This window comes from Emiliania huxleyi, assembly GCF_000372725.1.
Source record: "Emiliania huxleyi CCMP1516 unplaced genomic scaffold EMIHUscaffold_9346, whole genome shotgun sequence".
Taxonomy (NCBI): Eukaryota; Haptophyta; order Isochrysidales; family Noelaerhabdaceae; genus Emiliania; species Emiliania huxleyi.
Window position 1 is genome coordinate 1 of NW_005195051.1, and position 1,186 is coordinate 1,186.

A 1,186-nucleotide genomic window follows, 5' to 3' on the forward strand; every position below is an offset into this window, starting at 1 on the left:
TGTGGCGGAGATGGAGGACCGCGCCGACGAGGGGATGGGGCCGCGTAACAAGCGCGTGATCGCCGCGATCGAGGCGCGCTCCTTCACGGGCAAGGGCGACAAGCCGGTCGTCGTCCAGCTGTACCGTGACTACGCTGCCAAGGTGAACAACGCGATGAATGACTCGGGCGAGGCGCAGAAGGGGGAGTACGAGGGCGAGCGCACGCGGCGGGAGAGCGCGAGGGGCGCGGGGTCATGCGGTACGCCAACGGCAACGTTTACGACGGCGAGTGGAAGGCGGGTAAGAGGGAGGGGCGCGGCGTCGTGCGGTACGCCGACGGCAGCGTCTACGACGGCGAGTACAAGGCGGGTGAGATGGAGGGGCGCGGCGTCTACCGGCACGCCAATGGCAACGTCTACGACGGCGAGTGGAAGGCGGGTAAGATGGAGGGGCGCGGCGTCTACCGGCACGCCAACGGCAACGTTTACGACGGCGAGTACAAGGCGGATAACATGGAGGCCATCAGCAAGAGGCCCGCGCCGTCGGGCGGCCCCGGGAGCGCATGATGCCCCTCCGAGAGGCGCTGACGCCCCGCCGAGATCGCGCTGGTTTGGCACGAAAAACACGAGGCGCCAAGGGGGGGGGTCAAGTATGGTACCCTAGAGACGTCTACGAGGGCGAGTTCAAGGCGGGTAAGAAGGAGGGGCGCGGCGTCTACCGGTACGCCAACGGCGACGTCTACGAGGGCGAGTACAAGGCGGGTAAGTATGAGGGGCGCGGCGTCTACCGGCACGCCAACGGCGACGTCTACGACGGCGAGTGGAGTCGGGCTTCTACAAGCAGGGTGCGCGCGTCGGCGAGGGCGTCATGTGGGTGGCGGACGGGCGGCGGGCGGCGCGGGTGCGTGACGGGAAGGCGGTGGAGATGATCTCGCTGGAGGAGGCGCGGCAGACCGTTGAGCGGCTCGGGCTCCCCCTCCCCTCCCCGCTGCCCGGCGCGGCGTGAGAGGCAGCACTCTTAGCGAGAGCACCCGTGGAGCACATGTTCTCTGTGCGAGAACCGAGCCGCGACCTATCTCTTTTGCGTTGGCGGCGGCGGGGGCAGGCTGCCGGTCCCCGCCGGATTCCTTCCGGGGCGGGACCGGAATGTGGGCCCGAGGGCCCCGGGGGGGGGGGGGGAGATGGATCCACGGCGTCTTTCTTGAGG

General features: G+C 69.1%; 1 protein-coding gene across 1 annotated transcript; it reads left to right on the plus strand.

The window, feature by feature from the left end:
• Window positions 1-210: 210 nt before the first annotated feature.
• EMIHUDRAFT_78821 (hypothetical protein) lies at window positions 211-908 on the plus strand (the record flags this gene model as incomplete). The annotated part of the gene is made up of 2 exons (XM_005756976.1): window positions 211-521; window positions 644-908. Coding segments are annotated over 2 exons (576 nt in total), but the record flags the coding sequence as incomplete, so codon positions are not given.
• Window positions 909-1,186: the final 278 nt, after the last annotated feature.